This window comes from Mobula birostris, chromosome 4 (genome assembly GCF_030028105.1).
Source record: "Mobula birostris isolate sMobBir1 chromosome 4, sMobBir1.hap1, whole genome shotgun sequence".
Lineage (NCBI taxonomy): Eukaryota > Metazoa > Chordata > Chondrichthyes > Myliobatiformes > Myliobatidae > Mobula > Mobula birostris.
In genome coordinates, this window is record NC_092373.1 from 41,780,637 (window position 1) to 41,806,820 (window position 26,184).

The following is a 26,184-nucleotide window of genomic DNA, read 5'->3' on the forward strand; positions in this document are numbered from 1 at the left end:
TTCACAATGCCAGGAACTTGGCTCAATTCCACTGCTGTCTGTAAGGAACTTGTACAATCTCCCTATGACCGCCTGTGTTTCTGACAGGCGTTCTGGTTTCCTCCCACATTCCAAAAACGTATGGATTAGCAAGTTAATTGGTTACATTTACATAATTGGGCGACATGCGGTCTTTGGGCTGTGAGGTTCTGCTGCTGTGCTGTATCTCTCAAGAAAACACCTCAGAAAAGAACTGCACACAATATTTTGGCCAAACTGAAGCTTTATAAAGTTATGCCACCAGTACCATTCTATGCCCCAATAAATGAAGATCAGCATTCTGTGATCCTTCTTCACACCTGCTCTATCTGTGCTACCACCATTAGGGAGTTAATGTACTTGTACCCCTCTGCTCTCCAATACTCCCTGAGCCCTAGCATTCAGGGTGCATGTCTTACCTATATTAGACATCCCAAAATGGATCACTTCACACCTTGTGGGATTAAATACCATTTGGATTGTTTCATGCAATTTGCCTGTTGATCAATGTCATCGTAACCTAAGACGATCTTCCCCATTATCAGCAACGCCACCTTGTTTTGTGTCATCCACAATGTCATCTCCACTTCAGTCACTGAACTGCAAAATACAGATGACACATTTGGAGTCACAGCCCCAAGCCATAATTAACCTGTTCACTGAAGCATCCAAGGGAACAAGCCTTATATCTGAGACCTGCACAACAAATGTCCTCTACCAACCTGCCCTGCTGTACAACATTGTCCTCTGGCGATAAACTTTCATGGTAAATCCCTGGAAAATGTGGTCTGCTTTCCATATATCAAGAGACACCTCTCCACAAAGGCAGGTATGGCTGATGGAATTAGTCATGACCTTCAGTGCACCTGCATGACATTTGGTTGCCTAAGGAAAAAGTTACTTGAAGATTAGGACTTCAAAGCTGGCATAGATGCTCATGGTTTACCTTATAGCCTTGGTCTCTGACATCTCATTCACACCTGGGTCATGAAATTCCTGTAGGAAATCACTCAAGAGATGGACAAGCCATGTCATTCATATGCCCCTTGGAGCCAACATGTCCAGACTTCTGAAACAGATCCCTGTCCAAACCTCTGTCACAGCAAGAGATTCCAAAGTGCTCAGCTGAAAGGAATCAAGGAAGTTCTCAAAGTTGTCCTGAGTAAAGGGCTTCATCCCCACTAATCTTTGGGATCTGTAGCCCATACATTTTCAGAATGGAGGTCATGCATTTGGGATAAAATTGAGAACTACAAGTTCATTTCTCAGCCAACATACAGTGCCTATATAAAGTATTCACCCCCCCCCCCAGGAAGTTTTCATTTTTATTGTTTTACAACATTGAATCACAGAGGATTTAATTTGGCTTTTTTGACACTGATCAACAGAATGTGATCAAAGTGAACCAAATCGGTTTAAGTTTATACAATTATTAAAACACAAAATAATTGATTGCATAATTACTCACCCTCTTCAAGTCAGTATTTATTAGATACACCTTTGGCAAGAAATACAATCTTGAGTCTGTGTGGATAGGTCTCTATCAGCTTTGCACATTTGGATGCTCAATTTTTCCCCATTCTTCTTTACAAAACTGCTCAAGCTCTGTCAGATTGCAAGGGGATTGTGAGTGAACAGCCCTTTTCAAGTCCAGCCACAAATTCTCAACTGGATTAAGAACTGGACTCTGACTTAGTTAATTCAGGATATTAACTTTGTTCTTTTTAAGCCATTCCTGTGTAGCTTTGGCTTTACGCTTGGGGTTATTGTCTTGCTGGAAAACAGATCTTCTCCCAAGTTGCAGTTCTTTTCAGCCATGATTTCCCTGAATTTTGCTGCATTCATTTTACCCTCTACCTTCACAAGCTTCCAGGTCCTGCAGTGAAGCATCCCCACAATATGATGCAGCCACCACCATGCTTCACAGTAGGGGTGATGTGTGGTGTTTGGCTTAAGCCAAAAATATCATTTAGTCTGATAAACAAAAAGCTCAATTTTGGTTTCATCAGACCTTCTTCCGGCTGACTTCAGAGTCTACCACATGCCTTCTGGCAAATTCTAGCTGAGATTTCATGAAAGATTTTTCCCCATCAGTGGCTTTCTCTTTGCTCTCCCATAAAGCTGACTGGTGAAGAACCCGAGCAACAGGTGTTTCTACGCAGTCTCTCCCATCTCAGACACTGAAGCTTGTAACTCCTCCAGAGTTGTCATAAGTCTCTTGGTGGCCTCCCTCACTAATCCCCTCCTTGCACGGTCACTCAGTTTTTGAGGACAGTCTGCTCCAGACAGATTTACAGCCGTGCCATATTGTTTCCATTTCTTGATGATTGACTAAACTGTACTCCAAGGGATACTCAGTGACTTGGAAATTTTCTTGTATCCATTTCCACTTATGCTTTTTAATAACCTTTTTGCAGAGATGTTTGGAGTGGGTTTTTTTTGTATTCATGGTGTAGTTTTTGCCAGGATACTGAGTCACCAGCAGTTGGACTTTCTAGATACAGGTATATTTTTAATACAATCAATTGAAACACCTTGACTGCACGTGGTGATCTCTATTTAATTAATTATGTGACTTCTAAAGCCAACTGCTGCATTTGTGATGATTTGGTGTGTCATACCTCCTTCCCCTGCACCTACCATCCACACCTCCACATCCCAAATGTTATCGTCCTGATCTTCACCTCCCCCAATCCCCACCTTCCACCAATTCCCCAGATATCATGGACTCAACTTTACTACTGAGCAGGTGAGAAGGGATCTGGGGAAACTGAGACACAGCAAAGCATTGGGATCGGATGGTGTGAGCCCCAAGGTCCTGAAGGAGTGTGCTGAGCAGTTGTGTATAGTTCTCCAGTCCACTTTCAATCTGAGTCTCAGCCTAGAAAGAGTCCCGACTGTGAGAAAAGCATCATGTGTGATTCTAGTACCCAAGAAGGGCCAAACAAAAGTCTTGAATGACTACCGTCCAGTGGTCCTGACCTCACACATCATATATACCCTAGAGAGGCTGGTCCTGGCTGACCTCCGACCCCTGGTCAGATCAGCCCTCAATCCCCTGCAGTTTGCCCACCCGGGGCACATTGGAGTCGACAACGCTGTCATCTATCTGCTGAACAGAGCCTACTCCCATTTGGATAAGCAGGACAGCACTGTGAGGATCATGTGTTTTGATTTTTCAAGTGCCTCCAATACCATACAGCCCTCATTGCTGGGGGAAAAGCTCTGTTCAATGCAGGTTGGCACCATTGTATCCTGGACAATGGACAACCTGACTGGCAGACCACAGTATGTGCAGCTTCAGAGCTGTATGTCAGACATGGCTATAAGCAGCACTGGGGCCCTACAGAGGACTGTATTGGCTTCCTTCCTGTTTACCCTGTCTACCTCGGTCTTTAGATACAACACTGAGTCACGTCATCTACAGAAATTCTCTGATGACTCAGCAATAGTTGGGTGTATAAAGGGAGGACAGGAGGATGAACACAGGGCCCTGGTGGAGGACTTTGTCAAATGGTGCAAGGTAAATCATCTGTCTTACTGATGTTGAACTGCAAAGGAGACAAAGCCTGCACTGCTCCCTCTTACTACTGATGGTGAGGACCTATAAGTACCTGGGGGTGAACCTGGATGACAGACATGAGGGGAGAACCAACACAGAGGCTGTGTAAGAGAAGGACCAGAGTCTCCTCTACCTTCTGAGGAGACTGAGTTGTTTTGGGGTATGCAGGCCTCTCCTTCGTATGTTCTGCCAGTCTGTTGTCACCAGTACAATCTTCTCTGTGGTGGTGTGCTGGGGCAATGGCATCAACATGCCAACAGGCTCAATCAACTGATTAGAAAGGCTGGCTCTGTTTTTGGAGTCAAACTGGTACTGGAGGCTGTGGTAGAACAAAGACCCTCTGGAAAATCCTACCAGTTCTGGACAAAGTTTCTCACCCTCTGTAGGCCATCTTGGCTGAACAGAGGAGCACTTTTAATAATAAGACTGACAATTGTGCTGTTCCAAAGAGAACTATATGAGGTCATTCTGACTCTTGGCCAGTAGGCTCTATAATGAGTCAACCTATAGCCAGGGAAGTGATGACCCCCTTCTGTTACTGTTTGAGGTAACTTACTTTTTATTCTTTCTTACTGCTCTTCTAATATTTGTATATCTGTGCACTTGTAATGCTTTTGAGACACCGTAATTTCCCTTGTGAACAATAAGGTATCTATCTATCTATATTAAAGGGGCGAACATTTATGCAATCAATTATTTTGTGTTATATATTCGTGGTTAATTTAGATCACTTTGTAGAGATCTGTTTTCACTTTGTCAGGAAAGAGTCTTTTTCCGTTGATCAGTATCAAAAGAAGCCAAATTAAATCCACTGTGATTCAATGTTGTAAAACATGAAAACTCCCAAGGAGGTGTGAATACTTTTTTATAGACGCTGTAAATAGTGGAAGGAGCACCAAGCACTTTCTGTCCTACACATGTCCGAGGTAGAGGAGCCTCAGAATATGAAAATGTGTGAATAGAAGCAAGTTGTCCTTGACCTGGGAGCATTTCCAGGAAGAAATAACATAATACTTTATGAATAAGGTTTCTTTCAACCCGAGCTTTTACAAACAAAGTGCACATTTTCAGAAGCTTCGATTTAACAAAGGCCATACTATCTTCTCTCCACAAAAGGATCTGCATTGTTCCATTGAAGGTGATTGACCTGAAATGCTAATTCAGTTTTTCATTGCACAGAGTCTGGCTGGCCTGCTGATCATCCTCAATATTTTCTGTTTTTGATTCTGCACAGCTAAATTTGGGTTTTCAATTTGTCTATCTGGAGGAAAACAGAACTTTAACTGCGCTCGACTTCACTCACAGAATTGGACTAACAGACTCTTCCTCAGTGTAACAATGGACAATACTCAAACTCAGGTAGAAGGAAAGATTGACCCATTGAGAACTGTGCCAAACACTGTAAGGGCAGAAGAGATTTCGTAAGATAAAAAAGCTCAGTTACAGGAACAGATGGGGACCACTGCATGTCCGAATGCTACGGGATACCTTTGTACTGTAAAGGTAAGGATAGCTCAGTTACATAGTATGGAAACCATTCCAGCAAACTGTGAAGGATTATGGGACAAGCTATCTGTCACAGTAGCTTTTAAACACACCCCTTAATGATAATAAAAGGAAAAAAAATCAAGAAGAAAAAAAAATCTGAGCAATTACATTACTGTTAGAGGACTAGCTACAAATATTGCTTTAGTTGACTTGCACAGACTTCTGTTCCAGCACAACTACAAAAAGTTCAAACTTCAAAGCAAATTTGTTATCAAAGCATATATGTGTCACTGTATAGAACCCTGAGATCCTTTTCTTGCAGTAAATCCAAGAAACATGATAGAAACAATGAAAGCCCACACCCAAAGGGACAGACAAACAACCAATGTGTAAAGGACAACAAACTGCAAGTACGAAAGAGAAAAAAGAAAATAATAAAATAAGCAATAAACATTGAGAATATGAGATGAAGAGTCCTTGAAGGTGAATCCATTGGTTCTGGGAACACTTTAGTGATGCGGTGAGTGGGCTGACTGAAGCTGAGTGAAATTATCCCTATTAGTTCAAGAGACTGAGCTGATGGTTGAGGGTAATAACTATTCCTGAACACGGTAGTGTGAGTCCTGAGGCTCCTGTACCTCCTTCCTGATGGCAGCAGTGGGAAGAATGCACGACCTGGCTGGTGATGGATGCTGCTTTCCTGCAACAGTGCTCCATGTAGATGTGTTCAAATGCTTTACCCATGATGGACTGGGCTGTATCCATTACTTTTTATAGGAGTTTCTACTCAAGGGCATTGGTGTTTCCATACCACGCCGCAACACAACCAGTCAATATACACTCCACCACACATCTAGATTAGATTAGATTATGGGGACACTCAGTCCTCGTTTATTGTCATTTAGAAATGCATGCATTAAGAAATGATACAATGTTCCTCCAGAGTGATATCACAAAAAAAACAGGACAAACCAAAGACTAACACTGACAAGACCACATAATTATAACATATAGTTACAGCAGTACAAAGCAATACCATAATTTGATAAAGAGCAGACCATGGGCACGGTAAAAAAAAGTCTCAAAGTTCCGGTCGATTCCTGACAGTCCCGATAGCAGGTGGCAAAAGGGAGAACCTTTCCCTGCCATAAACCTCCAGGCACCGACAACTGCTGATGCATTGAAAGCACCCGACCACAGCCGACTCTGAGTCCCTCCGAAAACTTCGAGCCTCCGACCAGCCCCTCCGATACAGCCTCCCGAGCACCATCCTCTGCCAAGTACTTTGACCCTGCCACGGCCGCTGAGCAGCAAGCAAAGCCGAGGACTCGGGGCACTTCTCCGGAGATTTTGGATCACACAGTTGCAACGGCAGCGAAGAAGGCATTTCAGAAGTTTCTCCAGATGTTCCTCCATGCTCTCACGTCTGTCTCCATCAAATCAGGATTGTACACGGCAGCCTACTTGACAGATAACAGATATTATTTCACCGGAGTGGCCGCTGCGAGCTGCGTCGCGCCGTGTTCTCCTCCCGCTGTACGAAGTTCTATAGAAGTTTGTCAAAGTTTTAGGTGTCATGCTGAATCTTTGCAAACTTCTAATGAATGTTGTTATGCTTTCTTTGTAATTGCTCTTGCATGCTGACCCCAGGATAATCTTCTGAAATGATAACACCGAGGAACTTAAAGTTGCTCCCTCCCCACCTCTGATCCCCCGATAAGGACTGGCTCACGGGCCTCTGTTTTTCACCTCCTGGAATCAATAATCAGTTCCTTGGTCTTACTGAGATTGAGTGAGAGGCTGTTGTTGTGGCACCACTCAGCCAGATTATATACTGATTCGGCCAATGACAATGGTGTCATCAGCAATGTTAAATATGGCATTGGAGTTGTGCTTAGCTGCTCAGTCATAAGTATAAGGTGAGCAGAGCAGGGGGCTAACCACTCAGCCTTGTGGTGCCCTTGTGTTGTTGGAGATTGTGGAGGAGATGTTTTTGCCAATCCAAACTGACTGGGGTCTGCAAGTGAGGAAATCCAGGATCCAATTGCACAAGGAGGTATTGAGGCCAAGGTCTTGGAGCTTATTGATTAGTTTTGAGGAGATGACAGTATTGAATGCTGAGCTGCAGTCAATAAAAAGCATCCAGGTGTATGCATTTTTGCTGCCAAATGTTTCAGGGTTGAGTGAAGAGCTAATGATTTGGCATCTGCTATTGGCCTGTTGGTCGAGTAGGCAATTTGGAGCAGATCCAAGTTGCTTCTCAGGCAGTAGTTGACACGTTTCATCACCAACCTCTCAAAACACTTCATCACTATGGACATAAGTGCTGCTAGACAATAGTTACTGAGGCAGATTATCACGTTCTTCTTAGGCACCAGTATAACTGAAGCCTGTTTGAAGTGGTCCTGACGAAGGGTCTCGGCCTGAAACATCGACTGTACCTCTTCCTACAGATGCTGCCTGGCCTGCTGCGTTCACCAGCAACTTTGATGTGTGTTGCTTGAATTTCCAGCACCTGCAGAATTCCTGTTGTTTCCTGTTTGAAGTAGGTGGGTACCTCAGACTGCCAAAGTGAGAGGTTAACGACCTCAGTGAACACTCCAGCCAGATGATCAGCACTGGTCTTTTGTACTTGGCCAGGTACCCCATCTAGATGCTTTCTGTGGGTTCACCCTCCAGAAGGATGCTTTCACATCCGCCTCAGAGACTGAATTCACAGGATCATCGGGGGCTGTGGGAGTTTGCAATGGTTCCTCTCGGTTTTAATGGTCAAAGTGAACTCAACGTCACCAGCTTATGCACCCATCTCATAGCAGCCAAGTAGTCCGCATGGCGCAAGGACCTCAAGTTCATGCCACCACATAGACACTCCTGCATGATCAAACCTGGAGACCTCTGTCAGTGCAGATATCCCAGAAAGCCACAAACGGCACTCAGAAGCAAGTGTGCAATCAGCAGACAATAGCGTCTTATCACCCCTATCATTCTGCAGCTGTCAGAATTAGTTAGTATCCATTTTATAAAATTCTATTCTTTAATTCATTGAGTAATTGCTTCCTCCTTTCCTGCAGCTGTTGGCTCCTTGCTGGCTGCACTTCTGTTTGTACCAGGCATGTACAAGTACCTCATCTAATTGTCCATCGATCCTTCATGAACCTTGACAGAGAGTGATAGCAGATTATAAAACTATAACTGTGCTCAACTCTGTGCTAACCAATATCCACACACATATCGCCAATCTGACACACTGAATAATTATCAGGGTTAATGACCCAAGAACAGCAAAGCAAATTGCGCAGTGCCTGCTGCCAACCTAATTAGAAACAGCTAGCTCAATGTCAAAAAAATTAATAACAAACACTGCAGTACTTCAGGGTGGCAAAGACAATTAAACACGAAACATAGTGAGGGTAAAATGTGGCCTGGTGATAGGTTTCAGTAGAGCTTTGGGAAGTGAATTTGGAAGAAGTCATGACATAGGTTGAAGTGTGGGGGTGAGATAGCTAAAGAGTCTGCTGCGGAACGTGAGGTGATGGGGATGGCATATAAAGAAGGTTGGTTGGAGGTGCATGGGAGTCAACTTCTCCAGCACCAGAGGATATGTGATGGAACTGATGTGAAACTCCACGCTCCACGACTCCAACCTCCTTTACGTTCTCTTCCTGTCACCTTACATTTAGCAGCAAACCCTTCTGCTATCTCAGCCTCACACTTTATAAACAATGCTAACAACTCTTTCCAAATTCACTTCCCAAACACTGCTCAAAACGGGTGTGACAAGAATACACATAGATTAAGATGTAGCTGGCCTGGGCTGGCACCAGTGGAATCAGCAGTTGGTCTGCCACCTGTCTTCAGGGGAGAGAGAGATAAGGAAAACAATGGAGCAGCATTTGGAGATGTTAATGAAGGAAGGAGAGCTGTCAAGATCGGCTCCCCCTTTGAACCCTGAACTGTTTGAAGTGATGGACAGGTGATACCCCAGCAGGGGGATAAAAAGGGACAGGTTTGCTAAGGCAGGACACACACGACACCCGAGGTAACGAGACCCTGGAAGCAGTGCGTCTCTCACAAGTCGGTGGAAAGGCACGATCGGCGGGAACCTGGTGTGTGTCCACCCTTGCCTGGGTGCCAGGATCACCGCAGAGAAATGATCGTATCTGGAAACAGAGGGGGTCACGGTCGGTGACCTCAGATGACATCACAAAGGACTCGCCCGAAAGCTGACTGCGAAGGTCTGTGTGGAAGGCTTGAATATTCATTCGTTTTGCTCTCTCTCTCCTTCCCCCACACTGTCCATCTCCCACGGCAGCGATTACTGCGAACTGAACTGAACTGAACTAAATTGAACTGAACTTTGCGTCACTTTGAAACTGGTCATTTACCCCTAGACAACGATAGAGCTTGATTGATCCTGTTATCTTAATTCTGTGCACATGTGTGTTTATCATTGCTGAACTGTTGCATTTATTATCCTTTTGATTAGAGTACTGTGTTGCTTGTTTCTTTAATAAAACTTTCTTAGATCTAGTAATCCAGACTCCAACTGAGTGATCCATTTCTGCTGGTTTGGCAACCCAGTTACGGGGTACGTAACACGGGATATTTCCTAACCATATTGGTTCTATCACATATCCTCAGAAGCAACTTGTCAAGATTAAGGCTTTGGATAACACATACAAAATGCTGGAGGAACACAGCAGGTCAGGCAGCATCAATGGAAAGGAATAAACAGCTGGCACTTTGGGCCGAGAGCCTTCATCAGGACACCTCCATCATACCTTGATGAAGGGCCTTGTCTGAAACTTTGACTGTTTATTCCTTTGCATACATGCTGCCCGACCTTCTAAGTTGCTCCAGCATTTTGTATGTGCTACTTCTGATTTCCTGCATCTGAATAATATCTTATGTTGAAGGCTTTGGAACTGATGCACTAGCAAAACGAATGAATATTGCAGAGCAGGTAAGCTTCAGGTATAGGGATCTTCGTGAATTGCAAAGCTTATTGAATGGAACCCTGAAGGCTGGCACAAAAACTAATGGAGTAATACATATGATTAATTAGCGGTAGTGAACCTAGAAAAAAATGAACACCAATAAGTGCTATGAAGATGCAAACCAGCTGGTTTGATGGTACAGGGTCATAGAAATACATGCCTGGATCAGCTTGAGCAACCTTGAAGAGTGCTGGCTGGAGGACCCTTTTGTGGAAGCTGTATTTGATATTTGTTTCTGGCTATGCTATTGGATGCACAATGGTTCAGAAGCCAGTGATAGGAAGAACTGTTAATGCACGTTATCAACATTTATTAAAAATAAAACACATGTAAAGGAGGAGGATGGGAACTGTGAAGAAAGAAGAGTACAGAAATTGGCAGTAAATTAAGTGTCGATGCCATAAATCTTAAATATAGAAAATATTGGAAATATTCAGCAAGTCAGGCAATGGAAAAATCAACAGAGATAATATTTTAAATTGAAGATTCCAACGCTGTTGAAGAATCTTTTCACAAATGCTGCTGACCATTTCCAGCAACTTCTGTTTTATTATCAGGGCTGACCATGAGCCGGGGTTAGACCTGAGGTGAACTTGGAATTGTCAAGCAGTGAGGTGGGAAACCATTGCAGAAGATGTATCGGCTTTCTTGGAAAGATCGGCATTACAGCAGACTGGGGTAATGGACAAAACTTGGAATTTCCTGGCTTTTAAGGCTGGGTACAGTTTTTAACAGTCTTCAATGTGATATTTTAACAACATAAACAGGCTTTTTTTGACATACAGTATGTGTATAAACTGAAGATATTGCCTTCAGTCAATATATCTCAGAGATGCTTATTTTGATTGAATTTTAATACTTAATATTCAATGTTATTAAATCCACGGGCAGAGTAGTAAAATTATCATGATGTAACATTTCGTTGACTATGTCTGGGAGAAATAATAATTTGAAAATGTGGCAGAAAGACCAATTTATTGGCTAATTGTTCTCCTTTATTTCTGAAAGAACTTTTTTAAACTTACAGAAAGCATAAAGCTTTTAACCTCGAATTCTATCCTTAATATCATTCATCAATTGTGTTGCAGCAAAATCAGAGAAAGCCCATGGCAGCAAGTCATTCATTGTGTAGTCTAAATGTGACATTAGACATTAACCCAGCACTTCTGGAACTTGCCAACTCCAAGGAGCAGTGCCTTAGGAAGCCAGCGTCCATCATTAAGGATCCTCACCATCCAGGACATGCACTCTTACACTAATTTTTTGTGAACATTCATGGCTTCAGATAAATTAAAGGTAAAATGGGTAAATTTTAAAGAGGGATAAATGATAGCTTTTATTCAATGTTTGCAACTGAAGTGAAAAACAGGCAGGGGCAGGAGAAAACAAAATATCCCTGAGGTTTGAGAATGTATGAAATAAATTATCACAAGGTACACCAATGTACAACAGTTATCGACAGCAGGGGTTCCCAACCTTTTTTATGCCATGGACCCCGACCATTAACAGAGGGACCCCAGGTTGGGAACCCAGGTTCTCTAGGTTGGGCAATGTTAATGTGGCAGAACCTGCTAAATGTACTGCTGACGTCTTGCTGGATCTTGACCATGGTTTTAATGCAGCTCGACTAAACTGAATACTATGCAGAATATTGGAAGCATCAGCATTAACATCATGGAACATGCCAGAAGTTCAATCACGTTTGCTCTGTCAGCTGCACCAAACTGCTCTCTTTCTGATGTAAGTGATCTGGTCCCTATCGAACCGCACACACAATCTGACTAGATTCCTGAGGTGCTTTTCTTCTTTCAAATATTTCAGATGGAAATCACTTTGAGAAAGACAAACGGTGCCAGTTATATTGGTGGCAAAATAAACTAAGACATCAGAGACGTGAGAGAAAAGAAAACTACATTTGTTTAATGTCATTCCATTCCTCCTGAGAGGTGGCATTTGGGAGGTCACCGTGGTTATACAGGACACTGCTGTATTGTATTCAGTTTTGGATGCCTTGCTATATGAAAGATGGTATTGAACTGGAAAGTGTGCAGAAAAGATCTACAAGGACGTGGCCAGGACTTGAAGGACTGAGCTTGAGGAAGAGATTGGATAGGTTAGTACTTTATTCTTTGGAGTGTAGGAACCTGACGATTGATCTCACAGAGATGTACAAAATCATGAGGGGCAAAGATAAGGTGAGCACGTTCAGCTTTTTTCCCAGGATTGTGGAGTCAAGATCCAAAGGCATAGGTTTAAGATAAGAGAGAAAGATTCAAATAGGATTTAATAGGAACGAGGGAAAACATTGCTTTTTTCATGGTGTGGTATGTATGTGGAATGAGCTAGAGGAAGTGGTTGAGGCAAGTACAATAACAATTCTTAGAAGGCATTTGGACAGGTACATGGATTGGAAGGGTTTAGAAGGTAATGGGCTTGAGGCTGACAAATGGGACAAGCTTGCATGGGGCATCCTGGCCCAAATGGGCCAGTTGGGCTGTTTCCATGTGTATAATGCTAATATGTCAGGACAACCATGGATACTGCCTTCCTATAGGCAGAAACAATGTCCTGAACAATATTATGGTAGGAAATTTAGAAACGAACTTACTATCAAATTTGATAATTGCTCTTAAGGCAGACAACTGCTTCAGGCCTTGGGAAATTGTACACGAGGAAAAGTGAGCAGAGATCTGATAAAATAAATTTCCACTCATTGTTTTCCCGGACAAAAAAGGTCCATTTGGAAAACTGAGTCCGTAGTGCCTTCCCTTGCAGTATCTGTGACAACAGTGAAGGGTGGGCTACCACAGAGATGCTGTATCAGGAGAAAAGACTAATCAGAGAGCACTCAAGTCCCCAAGGACTCTCCTGTGAATTAATGTGTATTTGAGGAACACAAGTATCTGTACATTGTCCCAATAACACCCACTGTTACTATTCAGTAAAACTGATGTTCACTCAGTAAGGCACCAAGTTGAAGTGGTAGTAAATGTGATACGTGATAGATCACTGAAGGTTTGAAAGCTGAATCCACAACCTGCCAAATGATTTTACTTAAGACTCAAAGTGAACAAACGATGCAATCTACCCTGAGAGGTTTGTTGGAAGTTATATTTATAATATTTCTTTTGAAGAGCTGCTAGGATAAAGATCATTGCTAAATTTTTTAAAAGGTAATTTTGGTCTCTTTATTGCGTTATGTTCTTGTAGGCGATGAGAACAAAATTACAAGAAGATTTCCGTGCAAGTTTGTTTAAAAGGAATAGAAATGATTAACTTTACTTTATACTTTATTGTCGTCAAACAATTGATACTAGAACGTACAATCATCACAGCGATATTTGATTCTCCGCTTCCTGCTCCCTGGATTACAAATATTAAATATTAAAAATAGTAAATATTAAAAATTTAAATTATAAATCATAAATAGAACATAGAAAAATGGAAAGTAAGGTAGTGCAAAAAAACCAAGAGGCAGGTCCGGATATTTGGCGGGTATGGCCCAGATCCGGGTCAGGATCCGTTCAGTAGTCTTATCACAGTTGGAAAGAAGCTGTTCCCAAATCTGGCCGTACGAGTCTTCAAGCTCCTGAGCCTTCTTCAGGAGGGAAGAGGGACGAAAAGTGTGTTGGCTGGGTGGGTCGTGTCCTTGATTATCCTGGCAGCACTGCTCCGACAGCGTGCGGTGTAAAGTGAGTCCAAGGACGGAAGAGTGGTTTGTGTGATGTGCTGCGCCGTGTTCACGATCTTCTACAGCTTCTTTCGGTCTTGGGCAGGACAATTTCCATATCAAGTCATGATGCACCCTAGAAGAATGCTTTCTACGGTGCATATATAAAAATTAGTGAGGGTTTTAGGGGACAGGCCAAATTTCTTTAGTTTTCTCAGGAAGTAAAGGCGCTGGTGGGCCTTCTTGGCAGTGAACTCCGCTTGGTTGGACCAAGTCAGGTCATTTGTGATATTGACCCCGAGGAACTTAAAGCTTTTGACCTGTTCTACTTGCGCACCACCGATGTAAATTGGGTCGTGTGGTCTGCTACTCCTTCTGAAGTCAACAACCAATTCCTTCGTCTTGCTGACGTTGAGGGATAGGTTATTGTCTTTGCACCATGCCACCAGGTTCTTAATTTCTTCTCTGTACTTGAATAGCTTGCTGTGCATTATTTTTGTAATTTAATTTTGTAAAGATTATAAACTGGAATTTGCTAATCTATCATAAGTATTTGTTAAAATGGAGACTCATGCCAGTTGCCATACAACCTTCTGAGCAGAATTTTCACACACACGGATCTTTTACAAAGACCTGGGTGCTTAAGAAGTACCCATTTTAATTTGCTCCAATGCAGCAAATACTCAGCTTGAATATCTTCCCCTCTGTAACTCTTAAAGGGGCAGTGATGCAGTGGTGGAAAGTTTGCTGACTGGCTGCATTACCATCTGGTATGGGAACACCAATGCCATTGAGTGGAAAATCCTACAAAAGGTAGTGGATTTGGCCCATGGGTAAAGCCCTCCCTACCATTGAGCACATCTACATGAAATGCTGCCATAGAAAAGCAGCATCCGTCATCAAAACTCCTCACCACCCAGGCCATGCTCTTTTCTCGCTGCTGCCATCAGGGCTTACACCACCAGGTTCAAGAACAGTTATTACCCCTCAACTATCAGGCTCTTGCTCTTGAATAAAAGGGGGTAATGACACTCATGCTATTTCTGGTGTTCCAAGACTTTAAAGACCCTTTATCTTGTTATTTCATGCTCGTTACTTATTGCTATTTATATTTTCATTTGCACAGTTTGTTGTTCATTGATCCTGTTTACAGTTACTGTTCTATAGGTTTGCTAAGTATGCCCACAGGAAAAAGAATCTCAGGGTTAAATGTGGTAACATGTACGTACTCCGATAATAAATATTACTTTGAACTTTTTTGATCATAGGACCATTATTGATGAAAGTTATGGTGAAGATTGTGGAGCACTTACAGCAGCTTCACGCACAGGAATGGGTTTCAGTTTCACATACACACAAGGCATGTTGACCAGCATAGAAGAGGTGGATGCCTAGAGAGTCCAGAAAGTCATCAAATACAAAAGCAAGAGATCAATATCCACAATCATAGCAAGATGCTTATTTGCCCCAGGTCTGGTCAAGATTGAATCATTCACTTGCCCACTCTCTCATAAATTGTATGCTTTGTTGTCATAGCTCTTCAGCCATAGAAGAAGGTACCACACACGGTACACACTCTTCCCTCATTGTATAGCTCCTCCAATCACTAATCAGAGGGTGAGTGAGGATTTACTGACGATCACAGTGTATACATTCCTATTCTGGCCAGTTTGCCTTGTCTTTTCTTTTACCCCTCTGGCCCTTAGTCAAGATGGAGATCCAGCAGGATCAACAACAATCCTTCCAAAATATGTTCAAGCACTCATCTACACTTTCTGCACAGTTTCCAACCGCAGTGCTGAGTTTGTGATCTCTTCTCCACATTAACTTCCTCCACAATAACCGCAGTTAATTAATTATAATCTTTTAGTGTTGGCATAGTGTTACTCCTGCTACTAAGACCTTTCCTTTCTTGTTTTGGATCCACATATGGTGCTAATTGCAAATCTGTAAATCAGTTTCACAAGGGAGGTCCTAATCACATGTTGCACAGAGCTTGAAAACACCCATTTTCCAAGTGCTAGGTATTAAATATTATAGAGACATTAGATTCTAATCGTATTAGTAGTCTATTGTATAAACAATTCACTCAACACAATAAAAATGTATGAAACATGAACATTTTTAATCTTCGACTTTTCCAGCAAACTAGTTCAGTAAAGATCTAAAGCTTGAGTATCATGAAAGATCATAATTAAAGTAGAAATGTAGCCACCAGATTACCGTTCTCTTTTTATTCTGAAACATCAACCATACATTTATATCATAAAGTCCAGTAATTCTTCATTTAATCCCAATATTGCTGGCTAACAATATTTTGTACTGATAAATTAACGTACTGTTGGATTACAGGCCATGCTCCACACTGCTAATAGCCCCTCAGTAACCTCTTCAAGGGCAAGTCTCGTCAGCGCATGCCAAGAGGTGCTTCATCTAACTGGGCGTCACAGTCGCAAACTATTTTGTCCATTTGCTGCATGATAAAACAGGGATTATTGAAAGAGGCAGGAGTTGGGAATCAAGCTGTGACTTTTTTTTTCCCTCTGGCTTTGCAATGCTCAATTCATTCTCAGTATTTGCAGTACTGTATCATCCTTGTTATGACTGGCTAACCCAGCACAAACCTGGGATCAAACTCAAATCATTCTGAATTATTTTGAACCACTGACCAGGCCACATATTAAACTAAAGGAGATCACACAATTGCTTCGTTGCTCAGTTGCTAATGACTTGTTCAATATTAAGTTTCTTTGTTAACTTTTGTCCCCTCAATTTAATTTGCTTTGGTATTATAGTTCTAGTTAGTCTATTTATATATCTAAAGAGCATTCATTAATAATGTTACCAATAACAGTAATGTTGAGGTACTTTATCATGAAAAGACCATGACACAACAGACATTCATAGATGCAAACTTCTGAAAGGGATCACTGATGCACAGTGCTGCAATAGTCAGTGTTTATGGCTTCCAATGACCTGGGTTCAGACCAGAGCTCTGTGTGGAGATTGTATGGTCTCCGTGGTAACGTGGATTTTCTTCATGTACTCTGATTTCCTTTCACATGCTGTTAAGTTAACTGGCTACTGAATATTACCAATTATTACAGGTATGTAGGAGAAAAATTTAAAGGGGAGCTAGAAAATAATGCGAAGGGCCTCAGAAAAATAAAGAGTAGGATTGATGGGACTTGTTTTACTGGGGAGTTGGCACGACTCATTGGGCCAAATAGTCTTCTTCTTCGCCATCATTAAATTGGAAAGAATAACAATTTGATCAATATTTTGCAATATTCTACCACCTAAAGTACTAAAAATATAGTTATGAAAAGAATATTTCAATTGCAAGGCTGTCAGATATTAAACAAATTATCAACAACACAAATAAGTTGCAAAAGGGAAATAGACTGCAGTGAGGGTAAGAATATCACAGGCATCAGCAGAAATGAGAAAAGGATTCATGATCTTGGAAAATCAAGAGAAAATGCACATGTTGAATTAATCAAACTGTGGAAAAATATTGAAACAACTTGAAAAATATTTTGCAATATGATTTAAACTGGATGATCAATGACAAAGGAGATACAGCAATAGGAATTATTTTTTCAAGGCGGAATACAACAGTAGAGAGAATTATAGGCAAATATAAGATAGAGTCATTGTCACTGATCTTAAGATGATAAGACATTGCAGCAGAATTAGGCCATTCAGCCCATCGAGTCTGCTCTGCTATTTGATCATTGCTGATTCATTTCCCTCTCAACCCTACTCCCCCACCTTCTCCCTGTAACCTTTTACACCCCGACGAATCAAGAGTCTATCAACTTCTGCCTTAAATACACTCATTGACCTGACCTCTAAAGCCATCTGTGGCAACAAATTCCACAGATTCACCACTCTCTGGTTAAAGAAGTTCTTCCTCATCTCCATTCTGAATGGATATCCCTCTATTTTGTGGCTGTGGCCTCTGGTCCTAAACTCCCCCTGCCATAAGAAACATCCTCTCCACATCCATTCTATTGAAGCCTTTCAACATTTGATAGGTTCAATAAGGTCACCCCTCATTCTTCTGAATTCCAGTAAATACAGGTGCAGAGCCACCAAATGGTCCTCATATGATAAGCCTTTCAATCCCAGAATCCTTTTTGAATCTCCTTTGAACCCTCTCCAATGAAAGCACTTCCTTTCTTAGATAAGAGGCCCAAAACTGCTCACAATACCCTAAGTGAGGCATCGCCAGTGCCTTTAAGAGCTTCAGTATTACATCCTTGTTTTTATATTCTAGTCCTCTCAAATAAATGCTAACATTGCATTTGCCTTCCTCACCACCAGCTGAACCTGCAATTAACTTTCAGGGAATCCTGCATGAGGACTCCCAAGTCCCACTGCACTTCAGGTTTTTGATCCTTAGATATGTGTATGTGGGTGAGAAAGCAGGTCATAGCAGCAAAACCTTCAATGATCATCGAAAAGATATGAAAAATAGAATATTAGAAGCATAAACACACGTTTGCTGTGTCACATAAAGGACATGTACACAACCAAAAACAGGCAGATTTAAGCTTTTTCATGCGATTCTGTTCGTCAAGCAAAAAAGTGATTGTCAGCTATAGTCTAATCACCAGTGCTCACTTGGTTTCATCAGTTCTCTTTGCACCTTTGTTCAAATATGATTTTAATGCTCAGTTTACAAGACAGAACAAAAAAAGCACTGCAGCAAGAACTCAGTGTTGGGAAGTATATATATGGAGGGAAAGGAATTGTCAATGTTTTGATCAAGACCCTGCATCCCTTTATTCTGATGCAGGGCCTCAGCTTGAAATGTGGACATTTCCATTCTTTCCACAGATGCTGCTTCACCTGCTGGGTTCTTCCTTCTTCCAGCAGTTTGTTTTTTTTTGCTCTGGACTATAGTACCTTCAGCGTCTGGTGTCTCCAATTCATGATTTGGGCTTTGCCTCAAAATATACTAAAGAGGAATCAAGCTCTAATATTAAATGCTGGCAAGGCTCTCAGTTCTTCCAACCATGATACAAAGTTGGCATCCCCTTTACATCCTTCCAAATGCCTTCATTCCATCTTTCAAAATCAGAATTTCTAGTGATCCTTGTCTAGCATTTGAAAACAGTGAGGTCAGGGTGCCAATGGGTGCCAACCATCAATTAACTTGCCAAAATATTTCACATAATCTACAATGAAAATATCAACTCTTTAAAGCTTTAACATCCTTGACATAACCAATCCCTTTCAAGAGGAGTAACTGATCAAACTACTCACTCAAGGTGCCCCCAGCCGAGCTCAGGAAGGTATGGAAGCTTCTTGATGCGAATGATGCTGTCATAGACGGAGGGCTGCAGGCTTTGGGAAACAGCATTGGCCAGGATGACGGCTATCATAACTGGCAGAATGTGGGATATCTGACCCGTGAGCTCGAAAACAATGACTGAGGTGGAAATCGTGTGGGTCACTGCACCTGACAGCGCTGCCGCACCTGGGGAGAAAAATCGGTGAATGAAGCACCTGACTGGTGAACTTGGCGTACACTGCATTTATTTCTTCTTCCGTTGTGGCCAAAAATAATTATTGTAGACAGAAAAAGTCTTACCTACAACAGCGTATCCACCTGGCACAATACGATAAGTACTACCATCTGCATGGATACCATCAGGAAACCAGGCTGCCATACTCTCTCCAACAAGGCGACCAAATGCAGCTCCTGAAAAAGAAGCCAAGACTTGTAAGCTTGAATCAAATAAAGCAGTCAGATTTCACTACCTAAACAAAACATATCCATTTGTTCATATACATGAAGATTTGCCTCTTCTGTATGCACCAAAATTTTCAACACTTTTTGAATACAATTACTGTGCAAAGATGGCGGCAAGTCAATGGTTCTCTATTTAATTAGTCCATTAAATTTCTGAATTAAAAATCTTGCTTTTACAGATCCAAGGTACAAAGCACATTGAAGTATTCCTTTACATTCACAGTAATCATATCTGAACTAAAATGGTAGCATAATAATAAGAGGAAAGTTATACCAGGTCAGAACAAAATAGATAGATATACTTTAGTGATCCCAAATGAAATGACAGTGGCACAGCAGCATTACAAGTGCACTGATATAAATATTAGAAGAGAAGTAGAAAGAATACAAGATAGTTACCACAGTCTAACAGGAGGGGGTCATCATTTCCCCAGTTATAGGTTGACTCATTATAGAGCCAAATGGCTGAGGGTAAGAATGACCTCATATAGCGCTCTTTGGAGCAGCACAGTGGTCTTAGTATCAGAGTGGCTATACAAAGGACATTAAAGTATTCCTTTACATTCACATATCTAAATTTAAATGGTAGCAAAAGAAATTTATACCAGATTAGAACAAAATCAGTGAATATACTAAGGTTATAAATATCAACAAAATCACTCAAATCTAGCACTTGAATTCCATATTTTGTTCAGAAACTGTTTTCCCTCAATTTCTTACACTGAAAAATGTCAATGTTTCAAAAGTAACCTACTGCAGTTCCTGGGGCTCTAATGTGCCACATTGAGAGATAGAATGTGAAGAGTACCATCTTCCCTTCATATGCTGGGAGCAGAGTGTGGTAATGTCAAATGCTCTCTTAAATCCTCTTTATTTTTTTCAAGTTAAGACAATTTTATGCAGCCAATATATAATTCAGAAGTATTATAATCATCTGTATTTTCTAAGTGTACCCTAGGTTTATTGGTTTTAGCTTGCATGAGATATATGCACTTGGAAGGTTCTGTTATAATATCACTCAATGCTGAACCAAGTACCCCAGATTCCTTGTGACTCAGATCAGATGTAAGATCTGGAATTTCCCTTGGATCTCATTTACAATCCATCCAGAACAGACAGCAGTCTATTAGAGTAAACTAAAAACAGAAAATACTGTAAATAATCAATAGGTCAGACAACACGTGGAGAAAAAAGCAGTTAATGTTTCAGGACAGTGATTCTTCATTGGTATTGGAAACTGAGAAAACCTGCATGTGCTAAGTGAGGGGAAGGGGAAGGGGAGAAATGGAGAGAATAAAGGGAATGTCCTTCATACAGCAAAAACCAAGAATAGCCAAGGAAAGCGTTTCTACTCCCGTCGCATTGAAAATTTATTCACTGATGACAAGCTTTCTCACGCATGCTGACTTTGCACTTCTGTCAGTGGCTGTTTTTTTCTTCAGTAATCTTAACTGCAGCTCTGATTGATTTTGCTCTTTCCTAGTGCCTGTTCCATGTTGATTATTTTTATTCTGCAACCTTTAACTAAAGGTACCAGCTGACTAAGCTGTATGGACTTAAAGTAATTGGTATGTATATATCCACAAACAGAAAGAATGAAACTAATGCCAGTGATCAATAAAGAAATAATAGGTTGCAAGGGGCTAAAAAGTCATCAGTAAAATAGCATCAATAGAGAATTATGAACTAAGATTGGGAATGAATAAACAAGAGTAGATCCAGTCTAATCACAAACAAGAGAAAATCTGCAGATGCTGGAAATCCGAGCAACACACAGGAAATGCTGGAGGAACTCAGCAAGCCAGGCAACATTTAGGGAAAGAGTACAGTCGATGCTTTGGTCCAGTCTAAGATATTCATAGGAAGCACACAAGAACAAGGATGTGAACCAATGAAATTGTAAAATCTGGGCAATGGATCAGGAATGACTAAGGTTCTCAAAGCTCAACCTGTATATTATGATACAGGTCTTAGAGCTCAGATTTTTAGTTAAGCTGCTCATAAAGAGCACAGTGCAATGCATATTGTATTTACACAAAGGATAGGTGAAACTGTGCTGGAAGTTCAAGCGATATCTGTGGTGCGACTGATACAAGACTACATTCACACTTTAATCTTCATCTCCATTTGGCTCTGATTTATCTGCAATCTACACAAAGCATTGTTGAAAAAAATGTCATTCATATCACCAAGTTATCAAGGTTTCTCTTTCTCCCAGAGTCAACAGATTTGCAACCCATAGGAAGGCCAAGTCATAACACTTCATTTTCCACCTGTCTAAACTTGCAGAAGTACCATATTCATTGATCTAACTAAAGGAAAGTTCACTTTCATCCCCGTAGTTGATTAAGATGTAATTTTATGGGTAAAAAGATGTGTGTAAAAATATGAAGTAAAATTACAGATATACCGGGGAAGTGGTGGTAGTGGGTGGGAGAATGGAACAGTGAAATCACGATTTGTTTTCCACTTACTGTGCTTCATCTGATATGGAAGTTTCCTCTAATGATTCCTTAAAGGTAAACAAGATTAAAATTCTGATTTATCATTTATGCATTTTATTAAGAAATTTGGTTTCCTCCCCAGTGTAGAAGGTTTCATAGCCACGCTTGGATCCAAACATGGATTTAAGAGCTAAATTCCAGGGATAAAGAGAGAGAGCATATCCTTTACAATACAGTCCTATTTGAGTCTGGTGTCAAGGAGTCCTAATTACATTGAAGCCAGTAAGAATCAAAATGGAAAACTTTCCACTGGTAGCAGTCACAACTCAAACACAAAACGTTTGTGGCTGTTGGTCTGTTGTGTCAGTCCCAAGATATTGTTACAAGAGTTGCTTTGGGCAGCAGCATGGTCCAATAATTTTCAAATACTTTGTGAGTACCTTCCTTCTAGCATGCCAAAAAATGTAAAAAATGTATTCACAGTTTTATTTGGAGTTGAGATAATTAACTGGTTCCTGCTATATTCAGGAATAGGCAAAGTGGCAAGCAACATTCATGATACAATTTCTAGGCAACCCCATCTCCAATCACAAGGAACCCAATCATCTAATTTTTACAATTATGATAATGTCACTAATACCCTGTATCAACACCCTTCAGTTCACAAGGACTCATCCAAGCAGCCTTCTCTCTATCAGCAGCAAATGGCAGTCTCTTGGAAATTCAGCTCTTTGGTTGGTGTTTGGACGATGTGCATTGGCAATATTGAAATCCAAGTGCAGAGGAAAGATAGACTCTGATGTAGAGATGTCAACTAGAATTTATTCATGATAATAGCAAAATAACATTGGTGGCTCAGCCGAGAGACGCAATAAGAATTAACATTCTCAAAACTAGGACCTCGCGATTAGTGTTTATCAGGAATCCACTTAAATAATACAAGTAACAAGGAGTCACTGAGCCAATCAAAATAAACTTAACAGGATTAAACAGAGAGCACCAGGAGACCACATTACAAACAGCAAGCCACTCGAGAAAAACACAAGCGATTGATGACTCTTGTTAAACAACAATTGACCAATTCAATTGCTCTGAAACCTCAGCGCTCAATGTTCTCCAGTGACCTGCACAGGCCTGGAGAGCTTATTACACTATGGTAGTGATGATATCTGGAGCCAAATGGTCTTGGCATAACCTAAGTGTCAGTGAGCAAGAGATTGGTGAGTAGATGCTGCTTACTAGTAATTTCCATCATTTTGTTACTGATGGAGAGAAGGATAGAAAAGTGATGAATCTGATAAGATTTCACCTGCTGATTTCAAGGACGTTGATGGGAAAAAATTGCTGATGGGTAACATGATTGACTATTTTTTGCTTTTGGTGATAGCATCTCACCATCCAGCTAAGGGACCAAGACAGTATCTTCCACTTTTCTATCATCCATGTGCCTATCTAAGAGTTTATTAAATTTCCCTAATATATCTACCTCCAGCCAGTCCCTCCTTCTGTCCAATTTTGTGAACTTGCCAAAGTGTAGCAAATCTACATGAAGATTTCAGCTGGGACAACAGAGACTTAAAGGAAATCATCACCTCTCCATAATCTGAGCGCGATTACACTGGATTACAATTGAACTGATTTTATCAATATAAAGGTTTTTGTGGACAAAACTTTTAAACACAGAAAAAGTGAAGTAGGAGACAGCAAGTTGACTGAAGTTTAATAGAAGAATAAGGTATGTAAGATAGTTGACTAGCAGAAAAGTCAATGATGGAGTTAACTATAGAAAATATGCCTACAGTGACGAATAACTGAGCTTTGGAAGATTGATGTGTAAAAGATTGTGCAACTTCAGATAAAAAAGTCACAGCTCAGAAATATTAGATCTGTCTGAAGGAATTGATGGATAAAGTAAATTGAAACAGTATTATTTATTTGTATTTTTGAACAAAAATCTTTTAATAATAGAAAGGTAAAGCTGCATTACAATTAAATAAGAAAACAGTTGTAAATTGAAAACATCACTGTGAGGCAATGTCTGAAAGTGTTTCTTTGATGAATTGACAGAACTGCAGAAGAGGATTGAAAGCAAATTCTAAAATTTGCTGACAATTGAACGTTCCTGTGGAATGCCTTGGTGTATCAAAATGATGGAGATTACACAAGGTGAATTTACATAGACTTAGCAAGTGAAAGATTACTCACAAAGTGACGCAAAGGCAGATTTCACGAGTTTATACTTTTGATGAGGGGCCTCACATGCAGGGCACTGATATCAGGAAATTGCAGGCATGCTACACATATACTCCAGCCCATTTGCTTTGATGATGAGCACAACCCTGATTTCTTGTTGTGGATAAGAAGTGTTCCCTTAGAGCAGAAGAGGTGCGTCAAACTAATACTGTAATGGATGTAAGGAACTGCACATTTAAATATATAACTATTATTTGTATAACTTCAACAAATGAAGGCACCTTATCTCCACGCTTGCAACGAACAATAAGCTCCACTGCATATGCATACCTGCACTATTTGTGACTGCCTCTGCAGTGGTGACCATTGTCATTAGACCTATCTTTGTATTGTCTGCAACCTTAGCCATAATTCCATCATCCAAATCATTTGACATATACCATGAAAAGTATTGGTCCTAATACTAAGCTCTGCAGAAACTACTAGTCACCAGCTGCCAACCAAGAAAGGCTCCTTTATTCCCACTCTCTGCCTCCTGCCTTCTATACATGCTAGTACTTTTCCTGTAATACCACAGGTTCTTATCTTGGCTAGTGGCCTTATGTGCAGCACCTTGTCAAAGACCTTCTGAAAATCCAAATAAACAACATCCACCAATTCTCCTTTGTCCATCCACCCTGTTACTTCCACAAAGAATTTCACCAGGCTTGCCAGGCAAGATTTTCCCTGAAGGAAATCATGTTGACATTGGCCTGTTTTATCATGTGCCTCCAAGTATCCTGAAACCTCATCCTTAATAATGGATTCCAACATCTCACCAAACACTGACAGTCAGTCATGTGGCTGATGGTCTAGTAGTAGGGAGCAGTGTGAGCTGAAGGATAAAGACAACTAATTCAGACATTTACAGGGAAGTCCGCAGTACTAGAAATGCCACATTGCTCCAGGAGTGCCCAAGATGTCCCGTAATCTATCAAAATAGCTTTACATGCAGAGGTCTGGTCAGAGCTTACTCATGTGCATAACTGCTGCTCAAATTTCTGGACTGACACTAACATTAGGAAGTGGAGAAAAGCAATTTAGTTATGCTGCAACTGACTTCCTGTGCACTTCCCTACATATTCACAGTCCAACAGAGTCTAGCATAGCACATTCACCAGACATCCCACCCTGCAAAAACTCACTTCAGGGAGGTAGCACCATCAATGCGCGGGAGACTTCTGGAACTTCTGGGAGAGGTGGTATGTCTGCAATAGAGTAGCTCCTTAGCAACTAGTTAGCTAGTTTAAATAACATTAGCTATGCTAATGAATGAATGACATTTGTTAAATTTACCTCAGCATGTCTTTTACAGTCTTAACCCACCATGGGCAATAGAAAAGTCACTGTTGCAAACACCACAGCGAGCAACACTGTCATTATTTTGACCCCTATTAGGCAGGGGTACACTTTAGTGTAGTCTGGGGTGACGTACGTTTTATATTTTCTTTTTTTGGAACACTCTGCCATGGCACGCTCTCTCTCTTTCTCTCGTGCTCTCTCGCTTGCTTGCTCTCGCTCTCTCTTGCTTTCTCTCGTTTGCTCGCTCTTAAAAAATTGATTTCCGTGATATTGTATATAATTTGCGGGCATCAGGGAGCCACTATTAATATGCGGGAGACCCCAGAACTTCCGGGAGAGGTGAGATGTCTGCATTCACTCACCAAGTCGCTGTATACTTCTGCACATTTACTCACTCGCATATGGTGTACAGAAGTCCTTGGTGTCTAATGCAATGGTTTCTTCATACGCATGATGTGGGCACATACTAACTGTTACTGGGCTTCAGTACATTTCCCATCTATGTTTTCAAAGCCAAGAGATTATTATAGATAGAACTACAGTGTTGTGTTCACAGAACACCAAATATACTATGTTACGTACCCCGTAACTGGGTTGCCAAACCAGCAGAAATGGACCACTTAGTTGGAGTCTGGATTACTGGAACTAAGAAAGTTTTATTAAAGAAATAAGTAACACAGTACTCTAATCGTAAGGTTATAAATGCA

The 26,184-nt window shown here is 41.1% G+C and overlaps 1 protein-coding gene across 5 annotated transcripts in view; it reads right to left on the minus strand.

The window, feature by feature from the left end:
* Window positions 1-26,184, minus strand: part of LOC140196298 (chloride channel protein 2-like) — a 558,437-nt gene that overhangs the window by 132,944 nt on the left and 399,309 nt on the right. For all 5 annotated transcript variants that reach the window (XM_072255256.1, XM_072255259.1, XM_072255257.1 and 2 more), the window contains 2 exons: window positions 19,338-19,448; window positions 19,010-19,223 (listed from right to left, as the gene is read on the minus strand). In XM_072255256.1, coding sequence (XP_072111357.1) covers window positions 19,010-19,223; window positions 19,338-19,448 — 325 coding nt within the window. The remainder of the gene's footprint in view (window positions 1-19,009; window positions 19,224-19,337; window positions 19,449-26,184) is intronic.